The sequence below is a fragment of the Trachypithecus francoisi genome, unplaced genomic scaffold (assembly GCF_009764315.1).
Source record: "Trachypithecus francoisi isolate TF-2019V2 unplaced genomic scaffold, Tfra_2.0 Lachesis_group16, whole genome shotgun sequence".
NCBI classification, from domain to species: Eukaryota; Metazoa; Chordata; class Mammalia; order Primates; family Cercopithecidae; genus Trachypithecus; species Trachypithecus francoisi.
This window is the reverse complement of record NW_022681461.1, coordinates 46,495,446-46,516,865: the sequence shown is the minus strand read 5'-3', so window position 1 is coordinate 46,516,865 and position 21,420 is coordinate 46,495,446. Positions and strand designations below refer to the sequence as shown.

The following is a 21,420-nucleotide window of genomic DNA, read 5'->3' as shown; positions in this document are numbered from 1 at the left end:
ATGCCTGTAATCCCAACACTTTGGGAGGCTGAGGCAGGTGGATCACTTGAGCCCAGAAGTTTGAGACCAGGCTGAACAACATGGGGGAACCCCATCTCTACAAAAAAAAAAATACAGAAAAATTATCTGGGTATGGTGCCATGCACCTCTAAGTCCTAGCTACTTGGGAGACGGAGTCCCCGGAGGTGGAGGCTGTGGGAAGCTGTGATCATGCCACTGCACTCCAGCCTGGGTCATAGAGTTAGAACCTGTCTCAAAAAAAAGAAAAGAAAAGAAAGACTGGTGTTGAGTGTAAGGGACAAGTTCCCAAAAGGAAATGTAGCTTCTGGCCGGGTGCGGTGGCTCAAGCCTGTAATCCCAGCACTTTGGGAGGCCGAGACGGGCGGATCACGAGGTCAGGAGATCGAGACCATCCTGGCTAACACGGTGAAACCCCGTCTCTACTAAAAAAAAAAAAAAACAAAAAACTAGCCGGACGAGGTGGCGGGCGCCTGTAGTCCCAGCTACTCGGGAGGCTGAGGCAGGAGAATGGCGTGAACCCAGGAGGCGGAGCTTGCAGTGAGCCAAGATCCGGCCACTGCACTCCAGCCTGGGCGACAAAGTGAGACTCCGCCTCAAAAAAAAAAAAAAAAAAAAAAGAAATGTAGCTTCTATTACCAGAATGAAGGGGAGTGGACACAAAGCAGGCAAAAAAAATTGATGTCAACTCACTATAAAGACAAGGGCTTTTCAAACTGTACTTCCAAGGTTCGGCCCACTGAGATACTTAAGCAAGTTGAGAAAAAAGGAGTAATACATGATTGGACATTCTGTAATCTGTGATTACTCCAGCTTCACCTAGAACAGCTTCACTTTTATATATTTTGTATGTGCAACTTCTGGTTAGATTTCATTTGAATCTTTTTTTTTTTTTTTTTTCTGTGATGGAGTCTCACTCTGTTGCCCAGGCTGGAGTCCAGTGATGCGATCTCGGCTCACTGCGACCTCTGCCTCCTGGGTTCATGTGATTGTCTTGCCTCAGCCTTCCAAGTAGCTGGGACAACAGACATGTGCCACCACGCCGGGCTAATTTTTTTATTTTTAGTAGAGATGGGGTTTCCCCATGTTGGCCAGGCTGGTCTCAAACTCCTGACCTTGGGTGATCCACCTACCTCAACTTCCCAAAGTGCTGGATTACAGGCGTGAGCCACGGTGCCTGGCCTGAAAATGAATCTTGACAATACCATTGGTATAGGACAAATTAGCAATTGGTTAGGCCCATAAAATTAATTAAAGTAGGTGCCGTCTTTTCCCACTCCATCCTGATGAACAAGTTCTTGACCTACATTTTCTACAGTGCCATTGGCCTAACTCATATTCCTAACCCTGCAAGATCCAGACCTGTCTCCTCCACAGTTAGATATGTGAAGATCATGAAATTAGGCAGCAGTCCAGTTCTCACCTTACAGATTTTATGACAATTAAAAAATCATCACGTATTGTAGTTCCAGGGGCACTTCCCCAAAAGTTGTCACAACTTGGTGACTCAATATGATCTAGTAATTGTAAAGCAGAAAATTTTGATATATTCAAGAAATCTGGCAGATCATAATCTTTGATGATATGTTTATGCTGAAGTTTGCAAGCTAGGCAGTTTAATTTTTTCTGAGACGGAGTCTTGCTCTGTCGCCAGGCTGGAGTGCAGTGGCGTGATCTTGGCTCATTGCAACCTCCGCCTCCCGGCTTCAAGCGATTCTCTTGCCTCAGCCTCCCAAGTAGCTGGGACTACCGGTGCGTGCCACCACGCCCAGCTAATTTTTGTATTTTTAGTAGAAGCGGGGTTTCACCATATTGGCCAGGATGGTCTCGATCTCTTGACCTCGTGATCTCCCCACCTTGGCCTCCCAAAGTGCTGGGATTATGGGTGTGAGCCACCATGCCCGGCCTAGTTTAGTATTTTTTAAGTCTTCATCTACGGCTCATCTCCTAGGTAACTGCTTCCTAAACCACACTCTTAGAGCTTTTTTGTGATCTACTGTTGACTTCCATTAAATATCTGATCCACCTTTTCATCATCATCAGGGCCCAAACAAAGCTGGTGAGGTGTCTGTGTAAATAAAGTTTGTTTGTTTGTTGGTTTGTTTTTGGAGACAGGGTCGTACTCTTCTACCCAGGCTGAAGTACAATGGCACAATCATTGCTCCACTGCAGCCTTGACCCTCAGGGCCCAAGCAATCCTCCCACCTCAGCCTCCCAAGTAGCTGAGACTACCGGTATGCCTGGCTAATTTTTTATTTTTTTGTAGAGACAGGGTTTCACTGTGTTGCCTAAGCTGATCTCATACTCTTGGGCTCAGGTAATTCTCCTGCCTTGGCCTCCCAAAGTGCTGAGATTACAAGTGTGAGCCACTGCACCTGGCCTAAATAAAGTTTTTTTGGAACACTGACACACCTAATAGTTTAAGTCTTATCTATGTATGGCTGTTTTCTTGCTATAACAGCAGAGGTGAATAGGTGTGAAAGACAACGCATAACCCATAAACCTAAAATATTTACCATCTGGCCATTACAGAATAAGTTGTTGACCTTTGCTGTATATTTATGTGGTTTATAACAGTTTTTCTACTTTTTTCTCTTTTTTTTGAGACACGTCTCACTTCTGTTGCCCAGGCTGGAGTGCAGTGATATAATCATGGTTCACTGCAACCTGGATCACCCCTGGGCTCAGGGGATCTTCCTACCCCAACCTCCCGAGTATCTGGTACCACAGGTGTATGCCACCATGCCCAGCTAATTTTTCCGTTTTTTGTAGAGGTGGAGGTTTTACCCAGGCTGATCTTGAACTCTTGGCTTAGGCAATCTGCTGTCTCGCCTCCCAAAGTGCTGGAATTACAGGTGTGAGCCACCTTGCCCAGCTGTATTCTTCCTTACTGACATACGGTATACTTATGAAGAAGAATCAACTAGTGTCTTTATAATATCCTCAATCTCAGGTGTTCTCGAAAGCATATCTAGGGAAATATTTTTGTTCTATCTGTGTTCTTTTAATTCTCTGACGATTCTTTCTTTTCTTCTGTACCCTTAACAGTTTAGTCCTCTGCATCTTTAAAACAACCAACTTTGGCCAGGTGAGGTGGCTCATGCCTGTAATCCCAGCACTCTGGGAGGCTGAGGCAGGCAGATCACAAGGTCAGGAGATCGAGACCATTCTGGCTAACACGGGGAAACCCCGTCTGTACTAAAAATACAAAAGAAAAAAAAAAATTACCCAGGAGTGATGGCGGGCCCCTGTAGTCCCAGCTAGTCGGGAGGCTGAGGCAGGAGAATGGCATGAAACCAGGAGGCGGAGCTTGCAGTGAGCTGAGATTGTGCCACTGTACTCCAGCCTGGGCGACAGAGCAAGACTCCGTCTTAAAAAATAAATAAAAAATAAAATAACCAACCTTTTTTAATGAGTGGGAGGGAGAGGGATTATGATATTTTTCATCTACAGTTTGAACGCATTTGCACACACACCTGCATGTACTTAATGCAGAGATGCAAGGTGCCAAGTACACACACAAAGATCAGGATTTTGTGTTGTTTTATTTCCTTTCTGCTGACTCCTGTCAGTTTCATATTTGCTGTTGTCGTAGAAGTCTGTTTTGTAGAGAACTGTCTGATATGGTTGAGGAGAGCTGATGAAGGGAAATGGAGGAGGTGCAGATCCCCCCTGATCTGGTCACTGGATTCTGTAAGCAGAGCAGCCACTCATCAGGAGGCTGAGTAGTTAAGCTGTACTTGAAGAAGAACAGGGATAGTAATACCCCATTCCTGCCTTTTTGCAGTCTAAATGCCCTGTGGAATGAGAGAAAACTTCAGTCCCTAGGCTTGTGAATCCCTTATCTTTCCCAAATGTTAAATTAATTTTTAAGGCTATTTATTCAAAGTCGACTTAACCACTAGAATAGGGAAGATCAGACAAATCAGCTGCAAGAAATGAAGTATGAGAAAACCCGAACTCTCTGACAAAGTATTCCTGGGAGTAAATGTGTTGAATGAAGCCAGCGGGTAAATGATAAGGGCCTTTACACTGTGGATGTAAGAAAGCAATTTATCAAGAGTACATGAACTCTCTAGTGACCACAAGTCAGGAGGAAATGAGAGTGGAGGAGGAGCCCTGAAAAAATACATGTGAAATACTAAAAAATCTGTGTGCACGCACTTTTAAATTCCTCCATTATTATGCAGTAATATTGGTGTAGTAAAATAGGAGTTGCTGAGAATGCACATGCAGTGTAGCCCATACCGTTAGGGATAAGGTGTTAGGAAAAGTAGCTGAGAAAGGCCACACAGTAGTTTAGAATTTGCAGAAACCTTAGGTACATAACTTAGGTGTACTTATGACTTGAGCCTAGATGTTGGCTGATACCCCTTTGCCTGACTCATGAGGTTAGATGACCATCCTTCAGGCTCATGTGTTCATCTTGTTTAATTCCTCAATGGGCATATGCATATAATTCTGACAGTTCTGAGTGCCTTTTGTGATCTCTTAAGGAGTTTAGAGTGCCTCTCACTCATTATCTCACTAATCTTTGCAGCAGCTCTTTAAGCCCTACAGATAAGACAGTGTTATTGTTTGAGAAACTGAGGCAAAATGTAATTATATTATCAGCAATAGGGTGTGCAGTAACTCAGATATGGATGGGGACTAGAATTTATGACCTTATTTTGGCATTTAGTTCTACAGAAGAGATAGCGTTTTCTTAAATTTAAGGAGAAAAAGCACCCAATTGTTGAAATTTCCATTGTATTGAAAGTGTTGACTCTGAGAATGGTCATCCTCAGCTTTTTCTACTGAGATAACACAGCTAAGATACACCAGAAATGCCCACATGTTGTCTTGTCATTTGTTTCCATTTTCATCTGTACCCTTAGAGCTATTAACAAAGTGACTTGTTGTTTCTTTCTTTTTAAAATTATGACTTTAATTTTCTTTCCTTTTTATCCTGAATAAGTTTCAGAAAACATGCCAGTGAACACAAAAGCTATCTAACAGGTGACTAACGAGAGAAATTGGGAGAACTAGGTTTTTGGCTAACCCACTATAACTAATATGACTTGACTTAAATTACTAACCCTCCACACAGATGTCAGCTTTCCTTATTTCCTCCAAATTAGGTCTTTTACCCCTATCGTCTAAAGAACACTCTCTTCCTCCTCAAACCATTTAGGTATTATAACAGGTGAATGTTATTCAGAAAAGTGGTATTAATTGAGCCTCCCCGTATGGCATGAGTTAGGAATTGTTTTGTTTTGTTTTTGGTAGGGGGTGGGGGACACTATCGTAACTTGAGTTGAACCACAGTTCACTTAACAAATCAATGAGGTTTTTAGCACCAGCCACGGTCATTTAAAAACATCCTCAGTGGCTCCTTATCTTAAAGTTGAATGTGTTTTGTATTTGTTGTTGCCTGCAATTTATAAACACATCCAATTTAAAAAATAAGAAAGAAAAGGGGTAAAACAGAAAGGAGATGTCAGAGAACTATTTTCTTTGCAGGATCTTGCTTAAACACATATGGCGAACATTCATGTGTAGAAATGGAGCCCTGGTAACTTCCAGCGATATTTCTAACTCCTGTTCTCTTTTTATCTCTTTATTCCCAACACCCCGATCTCTGGAACTTTGGCGGGACCACCACAGCCTTGGATAAACTCAGCACGCAGCACCTGTACCACCCCACCCAAGTGGAGATTGTGCAGTCCAACGTCGTGTTTGACATCAGCAGCCTGATGCTGTATGGAACACAAGCGGTGCCTGTGCGACTAAAGATCCTGCTGGACCGTCTCTTCAGCGTCCTGAAGCAAGAGGAGGTGCTGCACATACTGCACGGCCTTGGCTGGACTCTGCGGGACTATGTCCGAGGATACATCCTTCAGGTAGGGGGAGGACTTGAACATCGCCGGTGTCCGGGGCCGGCTCTGGGTGGGGAAGGGTGAGAGCCCTTGGCAAACCTCACAGGAAGGGCAGCACACCCTCCTCTGGTTAAAGTGGTCATTTCAGCAGGCTTGTCCGGGAAGGGGAAAGAAGGAGAGAGACAAAGCAGGCCACCATCGGACCTCAGGGTATGTTAGAAGGAAAACATGGCCTCTTGACTCGCGTTACCTTTGTTTGCACCTTTTTGAATTCAACTCTTTCTCTTCAACATGGGTTTTCTGCTTCTCCAACAAGTCTTATTATAGCCCTATTAAAAAGGAGGGCCCTTTGAGGCGGGTGATGGGTGTGTGAAAATCTGAGATTACCCTGCACTTGGGTTTATTAGGGCTGTTTCTCATACTCAGTTTGCAGGTATGGTGTTTTTCTTGGTAGTCTTTGTAACTAAAGGCACACATTTTACTATTTATTTTTTTTCCAGCCAAATCAAAGGTAGAACTATAATCCATATAAACTTATATAACCAGTAAATCCTCACATCATAGCCTTCAGATTTCTGCATTCTGAAGCATACAGACATGGTTTTAGATTTGGTCTTTGCAGAACCTGTTCTTCCAGCCTTGCGTGTCCCTTTGTATCAATGGCACTTCTGACCTGGTTAAGGGCTTTAAGAGTTTTCTGGGAGGCCCACAGCCTTCATGCACCCCCATCTCCCACCCCTCCCTTTCTTCATCTCATTTTTGCAGTGTGTCATGTGTCATTTGCATTGTATACTTTGCCTCTGAAATGTGTTTATGGCTATCTGTCTTCCTACAACCCTTGAGGGGTCAGTGTTGAGAGCAGCATTTTGGGAGACCCCAGGATCCAAAGAGGCTACACTGGATGATGAAGAAATACCCCTCCCGCCAAAGGAGATCTCAATTGGAGAAGGTAGAATCTGAAGCAGTTTTTCAAATTTCCCATGAGGATAATACCAGGAGACATGACCCCTTCAAAAACAATTGGTTTTGGCTGTGCCAGCTTTGTGTAGTGCTAGAGATATCTCCACTGTTTATTCCCTGAGCTACTGTGTGTTACATGAAGGGCACTGGCTGCCAGCTTGGCATGTGAGGGATGGGGAGTCTCAGTCTACCTCTCTCTTTAACCTGACGTTAGTACACACAGATTCTTGTCATTTTCCTGTGTGGTACCTCCAGCTGTTAGCTGTGATAGGAGAGCAGTGGAAGGATAGAGAGTAGAAGTAGGGAAAGGTAAGGGAGGTGGAATAACCTGTCTGCTCTCAGAATAGGATGGCATCTTAATTTAGTGTGCCTCTCAACTGGGAAGACACAGAAAATTTGGCCCTCAAAAGATGAGATGATGGTGATAATACTAGCAATTGTATATTATATTTTCAGTTTATAGAGCATGTTTACAAGCATCTCATTTGACTCAAGATGGGGACATTTCAGTGGGTTAAAGTAGGAAGGTAAGTTTTAGACGGTCAGGGAACATGAGGGGAACAAGGTCTAGGAGGAAGGGGCCAGGAAAAATAAGGAACTGGTTTCACAATCCCTGCGTATACTGGCCCCAAGATGTATACAGTGCTACATCTTTCTACAATCATTTCCACAACATGATTATTAATATCTGTGTTGAATGGATTTTACCTTGCACAAAGAGAAAAACCTCTTACAGTTGTTTGTATGGAACTGTTTGCTTGGCTAACAGTCCTTTCTTTATTCCAAACCAACAAGTGTTTTGCCCCAATCTGGTACCTTCTTTATTACCTCCCCTATGTTCCTTATACTTCTGTCATTCATATTATATTTCAGTTTCATATGTATTTGTTGCCTAAGATATTTACACCTGTATACCTACGCAGAGACACAAGCATAGACATTGTATCTTTCTGTCCAAATAGGTATGTGTGGGGCTATGCTGATTTGCCATTTTAACAAAGTTCAGGTAGCACTTTGATAGCAGTAAATATAAAGCCTGATAATGTTTTTGTGTTATGGTCCTATTGTCCTGCCTTGGCCAGTGCCTGTTTTTTATTTTACTTGAAATAATTATTTGGATGTTAGTTTTTCCCCAACTTGTGAACATATCTCTAATGCAAGTATAAATAATGTAAATGTACTCTGTATTTCTTTTTATATGAGGGCCCAGTATTTAGCAGGGGTGTCAAATCTTTTGGCTTCCTGGGCCACATTGGAAGAAGAATTGTTTTGGGCCACACATAAAATATACTAACACTAACAACAGCTGATGAGCTTAAAAAAAAAAAAAGTCTCATAATGTTTTAAGAAGGTTTACAAATTTGTGTTGGCCACATTTAGAGCCTTCCTGAGCCACATGCAGCCCGTGGGCGGTGGATTGGACAAGCTTGATTTAAAGATACAAAATTGTAAGAGAAATTAAGTTTGAGAGGAAAATTCAGTAAAACCAGGAACTAAAATTTATAAATCCCTTATTTTAGGGTGAAATATTGCATATAGAGAACATTTTCATTTATTGTAATACTTCAATTATAATTAATTTGTATTATTTTAATATAGATTTTGACAGTTTCAAATTTAATATAATGTTTCTCCAATCAGAGTCTAAAATTGACATTTTGAGAAAACTATAGATGATTTTCATATTAGAGGAGTTCTAGGTTTAGTTTCTATCTTGTTTTATTGGTAGAATTGATATAATATAGATTTTATTTAAATGATGGTTTTTGTTATTCAGCATTTATAATCTACTTGTTCTTTGTTAAAACAGTTCTCGGTTTGGAAAAAAAGCAAATGGTTCCAGAACACCAAAACTGTTATCACTTATGTAGTGAGAAAATGCTTGTTTTGTTAAGAAAAAAAGAGAGAGACTGTAAAAGTAAACCCTTTTCTTCTAAAGTAATTTTGATAATTGGCCAATATTTTAAAGATTGTATGTGGTAATGATAAGGTGTGCACAAGTTACTTTGAATATAATTGCATATGGCATTTTTGTAAAAGTAGGCTGTAAAATGTGTGTCCGAAGGCTGTAGAACCCCATAATACACTATTAGTGTACAAGTCATTTTATCTGGCTAAAACTCAATTGTCTTGTAGCCCTCAAGGCATCAATTTTAGCATTATTGCTCTCAACAACAGTATATTGAATATTATGTCAGTTAAAGGAGAATAATTATCAAGGCAGGTTAGGGTGGCTGTTAGTCTTACCACATATTGACTTGGTTAGCAGTTGGCTATAGATTGTGTTCCTGGGCAAATGAAGATGTACGGTAAGTTGAACTAGTCAAGCCAGGGTATTAATTTAACTCTCTGTGGGACCAAGCCTGCATCCTTTATGTGTACACAGCTACTCCTGCCTTCTGAGATACCTTTGAATGTGGAAGAATGACAGTTGTCTGATCTGATTTTGAATTTTTGGATGTAGGCGGAAGGGGGGAGTGGAACTTTCAAAACTTTGTGGTTTATGAAGAGGTTATTATTAGAAAAAAGGAGATGATAGTGATGCTACAGATACATTTAAAAGGCTGGCACATTGACCAATGATCCTGTACTTTTTTATAAAATTAATTTTCAGCTATGTGAGTATCTGTATAATTCACAAGGTAGTCAGTTGAGTATAAAATGCATTACATAACTTGGACTACAACTACTTAAGAGGTCAGATAATATATAAAGAACTCAATATTCTCCTGTGTACTTACTAAAGTATTTATTCAGAAAGTACAGAAAAGGTAAGTTAGCTCTTAAGCATTTTCCAGAAAACAACAAAAATGGGAATATGCAATTAGATGCTAAAATCTAAATACAAGGGAGAATATGATTTTTTTTCTACTACTAAAGAATAATTCTGGCCAGGGGTGGTGGGGTCATGCCTGAAATCCCAGCACTTTCAGAGGCCGAGGCAGGCGGATCATTTGAGGTCAGGAGTTTGAGACCAGCCTGGCTAATATGGTGAAACCCTGTCTCTACTAAAACACAAAAATTAGCCGGGTATGGTGGCACGTCCCTGTTAACCCAGCTACTTGGGAAGCTGAGGCAGGAGAATTGCTTGAACCTGGGAAGCAGAGGTTGCAGTGAGCCAAGATTGTACCTTTGCACTCCAGCCTGGGCATTGCGGCGAGACTCCATCTCAAAAAAAAAAAAAAAAAAAAGAAGAAGAAGAAGAAGAAGAATTCTTAGTTCAGGTCTGTATCTCATGATACATTTATTGACCATGAATAGAAGCAGTCGCCCCCTCTTTTGTCCTTTCCCCATTTTCTCCTCTGTCCTTGACCTAGGAAATAAGAATATAGGTGATTATCGTTGTTGAATTTAGTCATTTAAAAATCAAGTTTTCACAGTCTCTTTCAGTTTGAACGTATAACTGACTTGCCTGGGCTCGTCCACCAGCCTGTCTGTGGAAATCTCCTCATTTGCAGGTGGGTCCTGCCAGAATTCAGAGAAGCAGTTGAGACACTCTGAATATTTAGCTGTGGTGTCAGCAGCCTTATAAGAAAAGCAGTAGTGATGCCCCTCTCAACACTCCTGTGTCTTACCAGCACAATTAGGACATTAGAAGAGCATCTCTCAAAGACAAATGGGGCCATCGTCTTTGAGAGGTCCAGCTTTAGATTTGGGAGTAACTACATACTAGATCCTTCTCTTAAGCTTCATGATACACATTAGTATAACACAGGCTCTGAGGAGGTCTAGAGTACGAGCCTATGAGAGTAGGGAAGTAGCTGTCTCCAACCCTTCCCACTTCATGAACTCTTCCCTTCAAGCTCATTTGAAGTACTTAGTTCCTGAACACACTCAGCTCTTCTCCCACATGAGCTATTTGCGTGTAAGGTTTCTTCTGCCTGGAATACCCTACTCATGTCTCTGCATGGGTAATTTCTTCTCTTTTAGGCATCAGCCAAAGTCTCACTTTCTTACAGAGGACCGTCTTAGCCAATGTAGGTCTTTTCTAGTGTAGCTCTATCTTAGGACTCTGTTTCCTTCAAACTCCTATCACAATTTAAAATCAGTCAATTAAGTCAACTGTTGAAATGTTTATTTTTCTGGCCTCCTCACTAGGGAATGCCACAGATGCAGAGCACTCAATAAGTATTTGTTAAATGAATGGCTAAGGGAACCTTTTAGCTTGGTATAGCTTGATGTTTCACCATGCGACTCAAGGAATAGCCAGTAACTTCAGTTTGTCAAAAGGCCCTTAGTTTTTTCTCCAGGCTTCCTAAGAACTGACTGCTATAGCAGCAGCTGGGCTGTTGAGGGCAATAAGAAGAAAAGTAAAGGCTCCCATGCCTTCTAGCTACTGGTCTATGTAGAGTAAGTGTTTTGTGGTATCCATGTGGTAGAAAACATCAATATTAAGCAAACACTTGTATTTAAACAGCTCTTTGCGGAGCAAGTTCATATCAGTTACCTCTTTTCCTCCTCTTACACCATCCTCTTATAGATGTTGTCAATGAATTAACATTTGGTATAGTTGAGGCTCAAATAAGTGACTTTCCCCTGATCACAGAAGTGTTAATTGTCACAGTTGATACACTGTAAGCTTCCTGAAGATAACACATGCCTCTTATTCATCACTATAACTCGCTTCCCAGCACCAACTCCCAGGCTAATACTTAATAGGGTGTATTGAATATTGAAAGGAGGACATTTTGAAGTTTGACTTGAATTCAGGTCTTTGACCCTATGGGTATTTGGATGTTTGTTTTTTGTTTATAAGGCCACCAGCCTTCTTTCCAGAAGGTAATATGTGAGAATCTGTAGACACAGAGTGGCATGATTTTGGGGAATAGAGGAGGCCTGAGAGTCTGGAACTGGCAGACTAACTTAGTATCTCTTATATTCAGTGGCACACCACATGTCTGACCTTAGGCAAAACTGGGCGAAATGGCTTCCTCTTTTGTGTTCCTTTTCCTGCCTATTTCCCGATACTCCATTTCATTGTCTTTACTCCTATTTGCTCTCATTTCTGTGACTAAAACCAGATCTAATATTTATCCCTAACACTTTATTGTAAATTCCGGTCTTTGACTTGCCTTTCCAGGGATACATACCTTTTGTAGTTGAGCATAAAAACGAAGGTTTTCTACCTAGTTAGTAAGATTTCAGCTATACCATGTGCAGGGAGTGGAAGAGAGATGAAGTCGTCTTTCCAGGGTTTATAAAAGCATTTCAAGTTGGATGGCAAAAGGGCTCTGGATATTGAGACAAGATTGAGTTAAATATGGAAAACTTGCCATTCTTAGTCATAGTTTCTAAATCTTTAAAATTAAGATAACTCCCCATACCTCACTAAAATTAAGATAACCCTCCTATCTCTAACTTTGAGTAGCTAAAAAGATGAAATAATATAGATGAAATGTATGTTGTGAACTCCTTCTCAATAAATTTGCATTTTTTTCACTTATATCTATGTGTAACGTTAACTCTAATTATAGCAGAGAAATACCAGTTGCTAAACATGTTTCCCTACAGATGCCAAATGCTTAAAAAAAGATAGGGAATGCGTTTTAGGCGTTAGTCAGTATCAGTAAGATAAATTGCAGTTGTTTTAGTAAGCACATCCTGAAAAACTACTAGTGGCATAACACAGCAGAAGTTTCTCTTTTCTCTGCAAGTCTAGTCTAGTGGTGAATGCTTTCCTTCCATAGGTGATTTGACAAGAGATAAGTTAGGGCCATTGCTATTTTTATGGCTCTGCCATTTTCTGGGATCGTAGATTCCTCATCCGGGTGGCAACCCTGAGAGAAGGTGAAGGTTCTCTGTGGCATATTTTCATGGATAAGGCTCAGAAGTGTAGAGGGGTGCTTCTTCTCACATCACTGACCAGAACTTATATGTAAATGGGTCCATGTGACTGAGAGGAGGAGCCAGGATGTATGGGCTTGGCAGGCACTCTCAGGAAAAATGAGCACAGGTCCGTGCTCCACTCATGTGTGGTGGGATAGCTATAATTATGCCTTCTTTTTATAGAGGTGGACCAGAAAAACTTAATGCAGCAGGGTCATGTAGTGAAGGCAGATTCACGGGCTTGAATCCTGGCTTCAGTTCTTACTAGACGCGTGAAAAAATTAGGCCCATGTCTTTATTCACCTCAGTTCACTCACCTGTAAAACAGGGATAATAATAGTGCTCATGGCCTTGATGTGAAGATAAAGTAGAATGATTCGCATAAAGCGTTTAGCAGTGCCACTTGCTAAGTAACCAGGCAATGCTAACTATTAATATATAGTGAAAAAGATGATGAATAGACTATTACAGACTACTACCAACCTGATCATTTTAGAACTTTGTTTCTATAAAGTAGCCTTAAATGCTGGATTTCACTGTGCCTCTTAAAGAAGAAAGTCTTTCCAACCAGTAGAGAAAACGGGTAGCTACTATTTAATTATCAATAAATAATATATACATATATACACAGACACACATATATGTATGTACATATGAATGCACTTGGATATAAATAAGTGGTAGGAGTATGTAGTAACAAAGACTTTGGACTTTAGAGTTGGACAGACTTGGTTGTGAATCTTGGTTTCACTTTTTGATAGCTCTGTTAGCCAGCAGAGAGAATATACTTGAACATCAGTTTCTTCATCTATAAAGGTTAAATCAAAGGATGTTTTAAAAGTATGTAGTGCAATAACTAGCCCATAGCACTCTTATTAATATTTACCGTTACTACATTGTGAAGGTGTATATTTTTGTGTGTGCATTTTTAAAAGTAATGGCTTGTTTATTTATTTATTTATTTATTTTTTGAGATGGAGTCTTGCTCTGTCTCCCAGGCTGGAGTGCAGGGGCATGATCTCGACTCGCTGCAACCTCCGCCTCCCAGATTTGGGTGATTCTCCTGCCTCAGCCTCCTAAATAGCTGGGATTACAGGCGCCTACCACCACACTCGGCTAATTTTTGTATTTTTAGTGGAGACGGGGTTTTACTACGTTGGCCAGGCTGGTGTCAAATTCCTGACCTCAAGTGATCCACCTTGGCCTCCCAAAATGCTGGGTTTACAGGCATGAGCCACTGCGCCAAGCCAAGTAATGGTTTATTCTATATATGACATTGTCATTTTTATCACCTTTGTATTTTCCTATTTTATCAACTCTTCTGGTACTTTCCAAACTCTAGCACAGAATGAATGATTACTTGATACATTTGTTAAAATGATTATCTAGGATTGTACCTTATTGCATAAAATAAAACATTTAAAACAGCCTTTGAAATAGGTATTGTCTGACCTCACAGGTTTTTAAGAAATTTCTGGAGCAGAAAGATCAATGGATCTGGATATAAATTAATTTAGGTAATCCTTCAAATAGCAAAAAAAAATTGATTTATTAGTATATATTGAGTATGTAAGAGGAGATTTCTCAGAAAACTAACACTCTAATGGGTAATCCATAAACAAATGATGGAAAGTTGTATGATATGAACTACAAAAATATACAGATGACCCAGAAAATTGACAGAAAGGAGGGATTATTTCACCCCAGGTAAAGATTGGATTTTCAACACCATGTCATAAGGAAGGTATCAGTGCATTGTGTCACCAATATGCGAATCTTTTTCAGGAAAGAAGGATCGCATGTGTGACTGGTCAGGATCCCCCTGTCTTTGGCAGGGATATACAAAAAATAGATGATTCAGAGCAGTGTATAGTATTTATAGTGTCTGTTTTCTAAAGTGCTTGGACCACTCTACAAACACTGTCCTGGCAAGCCTCCTAACCTCCCTATTAGAGAGATAGTTTCAGAGACTATTATCCTTGGTTTTAAAGTTAACAGTGATGGGGCAGCCTCAGGCAGAGGCAAAGCTGGAAGTGGAATACAGGGATTTTGAATCCCTTGCCAAAGCTCTAACTATTTGAACAGCAATGAAAATAAACACCTTAGATCCAAGGACAAAGCTTGATGTTTTGTGCTCAGAGTTAAAATAAAAATATTCCTCCCTTTACTCTTGCAAAATAAAAATATATGGCTTACCAGATTCCAGATTGCAGTGACTGCCGGAATAGGATTCGCGCCTGTGGGTCATGAAGAGGGGCTTTTGCATTCCCTCAGGAGGAGCAGAAATGAGTCCACAGCTCACTGGCCAGTCTCCATTTGATAAGAATCAGTTCACATTTACTTGAAATGGACATTGTCTGTGATGGCACTGATTAAATCGTGTGATCTTCCTGAGCAGCACTCATACATCCTTCTTGTTGAATTTAAAGTGAGCTCTGAGCTTTGGGTTTAAACCTTAATTCTAGCACCAATTAACTCTCTAGTCATACAAAAAGCACAAAATTTCTATGCACTTTATTTTCTTGATGGTGCCTTCTTAAAGGAGCTTTCAGGATGAAGAGAAGTAATATGTTAAATTCATAGTGGAACTCAGTAAATTTAATTCCTTAAGTAGAATGATCTCCTAGTCCCCCCCACCCCAACCCTTAAGTTTCTAGAGCAACGGGAGCTTTATGAGTCTTCCAGTTGCCTATACATTTTATTTGAGCTACTGTGTCTTTTTCTAGTATTTCCCCCAATTTGACAGAAGAGCCCAGTGGAAGATGAGGGGGACTTGTATAGGAATGAAATCCTCTGTGACTATCATGAAGAGTCATGAAAAAACTCTCAAGGCTGAGTCCTAGTCTACTATCTGTTTCTTTTGAGTGACTTACATTTCAAGTGCTGGTATGTGAAATTTTGAAGGGCTGTGAAAAGTAGAAAATTAGATAAGGATCTATGTGGGTTTCTGGAAGCTTTTGCTAAACTCATACAGATGGGACAAATGCAAATAAAGATACATTTATTTGATTTCTGCATGATAGCCATATGTAATGCTGACAGAACTAGAAAATAAAATGTGGGCCAATACATTTGCTGGGAGAATGAGTGACCACGCATGGTTAGGCCGTGTCTAGACCTGATGATCAGAAGCTCTTCTTGATTCATCTGATGTTTGCATATCACCACTTCTTTCTTAGGGAAGTCAGTAGTGATTCTGATTGTTTACAGATCTGGCATTTGTTGCTGATAGCCTTAGATTTTAAAGATGTAGCTAACTAGCTGGTGATGTCACGAACAATTGTTTTAGAAACCTATCATTGTGGTCCTGTTGCTATCTAGGAAGTTTCTTCATTTGTTGGTGGCAACTGAGTGATCTGTTGTGTCTACTTTTCCTCTCTCCACCTCCCACCCCCACGCCCCCACCCCGCCACCCACCATCTTCTCTCCCTTTTCTCTCTCTCTCTTTTCAGTCAAAGTAGGCTTGAGATGGGGACTTGCATGGCTACAGTAGATCATAATAAATGAGGCCCCACAAATAAGAGAGTGAAACATTGACTGGGATGTATTTTCTGCTCGAACTCATCCTCAATTTACTGTGTATTTCTTACCTATTAGCCCCCAGAAAAGCATTTTTAGAGACTTTGAGAACCAAAGGTTCTCTCTGTAAGGAAGTGTGTTAACCTGATTTCCTTGTTCTCATGTAATTTTCTCTCTTAAAACCATAATAATAGTGTCAGAGGCAGCTTTCTAGTTAGTGTGAGTAATGTGGTTACTGTATTTTCTATTTTTATTTTAACGTGCTTTTCCTGCTCTGGGTTTTTTTTTTTCTTTCTTGATTTTAAAAACAGTAGTTGAGTAAATGTGGTTATTGAAAGACTGGCGTATATTGCATCTTCTCTGAGATGCAATTTCGAAGGAAGGCTCTGTGCACAATAGGCATTGTTTTTTCAGATTCCTTAGTAGGGTAAATAGGAGAATGTTCGGAACACAGACCACTGGCAGTATTGGTTTATGGTCGTGGCAAGTCAGGCTTGTTCAGAGAAACTGACAATAGAGTATCCCATAGATTTTGTCTCTAGAGAATCTGTTAATATGAAGTCTGTTTATTTTATGGTGTGTTGATAAGATACAAAATTAGGTAACCAGGGAAGCACCTTAAATTGCTGCATTCATTTGCCACTTTTTAAAGTGTGCACACAGTTTAGAAATTTTAAATTAACAACAACAAAATACACTTAAATTCCCTTGGAAAGAGTAATTAAGAGCTACTTGTCTCTGTGTGCTGTCATCTCTGCCAGAATTAGAGTTCCTGCTGAGTGTATTCCATTGAGTCAGCCATCATTCCATCAGCAGCAGGGATTGCTTTTCCATGTATTGACATGTGAGGGAATGTCTGTCTTGCAGTAGCCATGGGCTTGTGCCAGATTCTGAGATCCATAGAGGCAGTTCTGGGAGCTTTTCAATTCTGAATCAGGGTTCCAATTCATAATAGCTGAGCCAGGGAAACCGGGTTGAATCTGTGGCCAAAACCACGGTAAAAAACTTTTTCCCCCTTTCCCTTCTTGCAGTGCTTTATTGCTTTAAAATATGAATGCCTCTGTCCATTGATTCTCTGGTGACTTTCCGTTGGATTCAAATTGTGGTCTCTTAGGTGAAAAGGTCAGTGTGTTATTCATTCAGCCACACATCGATGGAGATTAACTGAGAGCAGTACAAGACATTTGGATCCTGCCAGACCTAGGGCACCTGAAGGAAGTTTATTTCTTTTCTCTCTAGCCTTTACTATGCCTGCTGCAGAAGAGGATGGCCCTGTGTCTTCTGGGAGTGGGGGAGGGTTTTGATTGGCTCTGTGTTAACTGCCTCAAATCCATGGCCATAGGGCGAGTAAGAACCCTGGAGAATCAAACATGTCATCTTTGTAGCATCACCTGATTTAGTGCTTTTCCTTAGGTCTGAGACATCTCAGGGGGCCTTTTTCCCTTGCAGCACTGATCTTTCAATGAGGTGCTCGTGTCTGTCCTGAGCAATAACAAGGAAAAACCATGAAGTGTGAACAGCTCTTATTAGCGGGGTAAATGTCATTAGCGCCTCTGTAGCCTTCCCTGCAATCTGAATGCTCTTGTCAAAAGAGCGACTTACTGAATCCTCCTTTAAAATCACGTAAATGAAATTTAAGATGCTGAAGTTTTACATTTTAATTAAGCAAAGCCATTAACTCCCTTTACATGTACATTTGTTTTTGTAGCCAGTTATGCTTGTATGCCTTATAAGGCTGTTGAAAAATTATCCACAAAAATTATTTTAAGGATTTGAGAAGCAATTGGTTAACTTTAAGTCAAAGTTTTAGATATAGACACCCTATACTCATGTGCCCAACCATTGTAGTACACATATTGACGTACATGATAGGAGAAAACATTAGCATTTTGAGTTAGTAAGTAGGTCAGTTTGGATTAATGGAAAGTTTGAAGTTTAGAGTGTTTAATGAATTTATTCTTTTCAATACACACATAGAAATGTTTTGCCAGTCTAAATTCCCCATAGTATTCTCCTGAAAAAAAAATTGTATATGCAGATATTTGCTTCTTTTGCAAGTTTGAGAATTTCAGAGTAACTTCTGGTTACCCTGGGTTGTGTCTTGGAGTTACAAAAAAAACCCATGTTAAACAGTTGCATGGTTGCAGGGGTCAGATGTAGAAAGCAAATTATCTTTTTTTACTATGCGTTTTAGTTTTTAATAAAAATGAATTGAGACATTTGGTTAAAACTTTGGTAGGTACATCTAGAAAAGTTACAGGTGGTGAATAGAAGTTTGCTACTCATTACTGCTAATTTAAGATGTGTAATTTTATATATTCTGTTTATTTAGTGTATAGTCTTTAAAATGTGATCCTCCATTCCTTTTCAAAATTCTAATTAGGTCACAGATTTTCCTTTCCTTTCCTTCACTTCCCTTTCCCTCTTTCCCTCTTACTGTCTTCCCCCTTCCCCTCTTCCCCTCTTTCCCTCTTTCCCTCTTTTCCTCTTTTTCCTTCCCCTTCCTTCCCCTTCCTTCCTCCCTTCCTCCTTTCCTTCCTCCCTTCCTCCTTTCCTTCCTCCCTTCCTTCCTCCCTCCCTCTCTCCCTTCTCTCTCCCTTTCTCTCTTTCTCTCTCTCTCCCTCCTTCCCTTCTCTCTGTCTCCCCCTCCCTCCCTCCCTGCTTCCCTTCTTGCCTCTCTCCCTCTCTCCCTCTGTTGCCCAGGCTGGAGTGCAGTGGCATGATCTCAGCTCAGTGCAGCCTCCACCTCCCTGGCTCAAGTCATTCTCCCACCTCAGCCTCCCGAGCAGCTGTGACTGTAGGTGTGTGCCACCACACTTGGCTATTTTTTTATTTTTTATTTTTTGTAGAAATAGGATTTTATCATATTGCTCAGGCTGGTCTCAAACTCCTGACCTCAAGCCATCTGCCTGCCTTGGCCTGCCAAAGTGTTGGGATTACAGACATGAGCCACCACGCCCAGCCGTATTTATTTTTCTCCACAAATATTCTATTTGTTTTCTTCCCCCTGTTTTGAGGATTCAGGAAATTGTATTTATTCAACAGATAACTGGTATATTACAAGTAGTAAACAGACAGACACCATGCCCCTCTGTTACAGCTTTCAGTTTAGTGAAAGTGGTATATTACAAGTGGTAAACAGACACACACCATGGTATATTACAAGTGGTAAACAGACAGACACCATGCCCCTCTGTTACAGCTTTCAGTTTAGTGGAAGTTGGTGACGCAGGCCAAGTTAAGGGAAAGGAGAGATCATTGGGTATGTTTTCTAATGAAAACATAAGTATGATCTGTAATTATTGCAGTCATGAATTATATGTAAATAGACTCTTTGGACGTATTACCAATTTACTTGAAAAGTTAATGCTTTAAGGAATTTTAAACATTTTTCAGCTGTCTTGGTTGTATTTTAATAATATTAATTCAAACTTTGCAATTAAAGACTGACTAAACAAAAGTAAATTTCAACCCAACCCCCACTTTTTGAATTAAAAACATTTATATCAGGTTCAGTTACTGAGATTTTGCTGTCCATTATGGAAAACCCACTTTATTTATTAGATTATAGAAGGTGAGCAGTAAAGATATATTTCCTTCCTATTCCTTAAAATGTTTCAACAAGCTAATGAAAACTTATTTTAAAATTTCCTTTTAGTGAGAACTCAAAGATGATCATTTTTAGCACCATCAGGATCATTTCACAAAAACTGCCTGTGAAGTCACTCATTTAGAACGAGACGATCTCTGTAGAATTGCTGTTGCCAGTGCCACTTGGGGAGGAGTTGGGCCAATTAAAATGTGGATGTTTTATATTAAGTTATGGTGCCTGTTAAAATAGAGTACCAGGTTTAGAATTCGTCTGTGCTCCCTTTGTTCGTTTCCTTCGCTCAGTGCATAGAATTTTAGTCCATCTGATGGCTTGACCGATAAGTAGTATATGTGTATAATTAAGGCGACAGTCTAGTGCCAGTAGGTTCTTCTGAAAAGCGGCGTCTGATTGGTGCCAGTAGGTTCTTCTGAAAAGCAGCGTCTGATTGGTGGGACAGTGAGAAGACCCTTCCGGCAGTACCACCTGCTTTGTCCTCTCTTTCCTCTGTTCTACCTTACACCTGGATCTAGACTGTTAACATAAATTATGATTGCTGAGGTTCATATTTTAGGATAACTTTGACAAAGAGACATCTGGAGTATCAAAATTATCAAAGATGTACAGTAAACTTCTTCATGAATGTTTTTCAAGGCACCAGACGGAAGGAAGCTTTACTGTATTACATTTCCCATATGGAAAAGTATCTGGGACCTGAAAGGGGCCACACCCTTAGAAGGGGAACACTTCTTAAAAAGGAACTTTATAAAAGAATGCTATAGTATAGGGTTTTCATATATGATTTATTCACTTAAGCATATTGCTTTGAGGGCCCAAACAGCATCCTGAGTATAAGTTGTGGTTTCCTAGACCTAAGGAGTGCCTGATAGTTTAAATTTCACAGACTTTTCAGATTTGCCTATGCCACAGGTCAAATATGCCTTGCTATGATTCTGGTTGCCATTTATTTTAGTCAAGATTTGGCTTTTGTTAAAATTGTTGCATTGGGTTTCTTTATGAAAGATAAATGTACCTTTTCCTACATGTGCTATTTTATATTACTAGAAAGTCAAGATGGTAAAATTTAAATACCATTGTGGTGAAAAAGATAAGCATTATTTTTCTACAGTGTTCTTTCTTTCATTTTTGATATATATATTTTGTAATCATTTTCACTTGGTAAATATTATATAACTGTTGAGGGCTTGGGAGGATTGTGGTTCTTTTTTTGTTGTCCACTGTTTTTGCAGCAGTAATATTTCTTTCTTTTTTTTTTTTTTTGAAACGGAGTCTCGCTGTCACCCGGGCTGGAGTGCAGTGGCCAGATCTCAGCTCACTGCAAGCTCCGCCTTCCGGGTTTACGCCATTCTCCTGCCTCAGCCTCCCCAGTAGCTGGGACTACAGGCGCCCGCCACCTCGCCTGGCTAGCTTTTTGTATTTTTTAGTAGAGACGGGGTTTCACTGTGTTAGCCAGGGTGGTCTCGAACTCCTGACCTCGTGATCCTCCCGTCTCGGCCTCCCAAAGTGCTGGGATTACCGGCTTGAGCCACCGCGCCTGGCCAGCAGTAATATTTCTAAAAGAGTAATATGTGGTTTTTAAGAATACTTTTAAAAGATTTTTCAAGTAATACTATAGTGTTTTGAGTGCGA

General features: G+C 40.4%; 1 protein-coding gene across 3 annotated transcripts in view; it reads left to right on the top strand.

Moving 5' to 3' along the window:
• The window catches only part of BNC2 (basonuclin 2), a 458,180-nt gene that overhangs the window by 316,308 nt on the left and 120,452 nt on the right, over positions 1-21,420 (top strand). For all 3 annotated transcript variants that reach the window (XM_033237410.1, XM_033237409.1, XM_033237411.1), the window contains one exon: positions 5,665-5,900. In XM_033237410.1, coding sequence (XP_033093301.1) covers positions 5,665-5,900 — 236 coding nt within the window. The remainder of the gene's footprint in view (positions 1-5,664; positions 5,901-21,420) is intronic.